The sequence below is a fragment of the Buceros rhinoceros genome, unplaced genomic scaffold, assembly GCF_000710305.1.
Source record: "Buceros rhinoceros silvestris isolate BGI_N320 unplaced genomic scaffold, ASM71030v1 scaffold6554, whole genome shotgun sequence".
Lineage (NCBI taxonomy): Eukaryota > Metazoa > Chordata > Aves > Bucerotiformes > Bucerotidae > Buceros > Buceros rhinoceros.
Window position 1 is genome coordinate 74,981 of NW_010409960.1, and position 1,569 is coordinate 76,549.

The window sequence follows — 1,569 nt, forward strand, 5'->3', positions numbered from 1 at the left end:
CAAACTGGAACCTGTGAAGTTCCACCTGAGCAGGAGGAGAAGCGTCTTTGCTGTGATGGAGCCCTGGCCCAGGCTGCCCCAAGAGGCTGTGGAGTCTCCTGCTCTGGAGAGATCCCAAAGCTGCCTGGATGCCATCCCGGGCACCCTGCTCTGGTGACCCTGCTGGAGCAGGGAGTTGGACTGGGTGATCCCCAGAGGTCCCTGCCAGCCCCACCAGTCTGGGGTTCTGTGAAACTGAATTAAGTCCCTGTTATGGAACTATCAATTAAACTAAATGGCAGACAGTGAAAGCTTTCAAGTGAGATGATGAAATCCCCACTTTTTTTTTTTTTTGCCAATGGAGGGGCACTTGTTTCATTAGTTGAATTCCTGTCCTTCAAATTAATTGTTATTTAATTTCATGCAATTAACTTCTTTTTGTATCTCTTCCCTATCTCTTTTATTCATATATGGAGCCATGTAATTTAATATTAGATTATCGGTATCAAATCCCAGTTAGGGTTTAAACAACTGTTTTATTCTGCAGTATTGTCTGCATATAGCCTGCAGTAGGAGATTCTAACTTAGTTTAAGTAAATGAATTTATTTTTCCCCTTTTAGGTAGATGTGAACAAACTGTAAAAGATTTATGGTGCTTTTTGTTTTCAAACTGTGGGGAAATAGTCTAGAAATGTAAAAAGTGGCTGAACAGCTTTAGAAATTACTTTTATTTATGTTGAGTTCTTCGGGAGGTGAATGTGGGCTGGGGAGTCAGGAAAGCCAGTGCTATTGGGGTAGCAGGGGGAGAGGAGAGTGTCTGCTCTCCAGGAGGGAAGTTGGGCAATTTGAATTGCTGCAATTGTTCCAGGAACTTTTGGAAGCTGATGAGAAAATAACCCTGAGTAACTCCAAGTGCGGCAAAATAAGCGATGGAGAAAATGCATTTCAGACATGAGAGTGTGAACTTCCCATATTGCCAGAGGTCAAAAGTCGGAGGAAGTATTAGGCAGGAGTCATCTGGTCTGTGATAAACCGCTTGGAGATCTTTTATAGTTGGGAACATGAAGGTCTGGATTTGGTGGGGAGTGTTTAATGGTTAGAAAACCTTATATTATTTTTTTTTTTAATAGCTGAAAACTGTTCGGGCTACTGCACGTGTGCTCACTGTCTGGAGCAGCCCGGCTGCGGCTGGTGCACCGATCCGAGCAACACCGGCAAGGGGAAGTGCATCGAAGGCTCGTACAGAGGCCCGGTCAAGATGCCAACCCTGTCCACACCGGGGAAGCACAGCTTGGAGCCCGTCCTTAACGTCAGCATGTGTCCTGTGGAGAACAACTACAACTGGTCCTTCATTCAGTGCCCGGGTAAAAGAGCAATGTTCAAACATTTCAGCAACTAAATGCAAGGAGAGAGACTTTCTAAGACTATAGCGATGTCTCTGTTCCCTCCTGTTGATGGAGGGAGGAAAAGAGCTTGGAAGGCAACCAAGCAATAGCACATTTTGAGATGGAAGGAGCAGTGTGCAGTGAGCTGTGGAAGTTTGCTGCATGAAGACTTATCGATGCGTTACTCCAGTGGAATTTTTCCTTT

The 1,569-nt window shown here is 45.1% G+C and overlaps 1 protein-coding gene across 1 annotated transcript in view; it reads left to right on the forward strand.

Moving 5' to 3' along the window:
• Positions 1-1,569, forward strand: part of ATRN (attractin) — a gene marked incomplete at both ends in the record, with an annotated part of 54,221 nt that overhangs the window by 41,669 nt on the left and 10,983 nt on the right. The window contains one exon of the mRNA XM_010135419.1: positions 1,110-1,343. Within this exon, the coding sequence (XP_010133721.1) occupies positions 1,110-1,343 (234 nt within the window). The remainder of the gene's footprint in view (positions 1-1,109; positions 1,344-1,569) is intronic.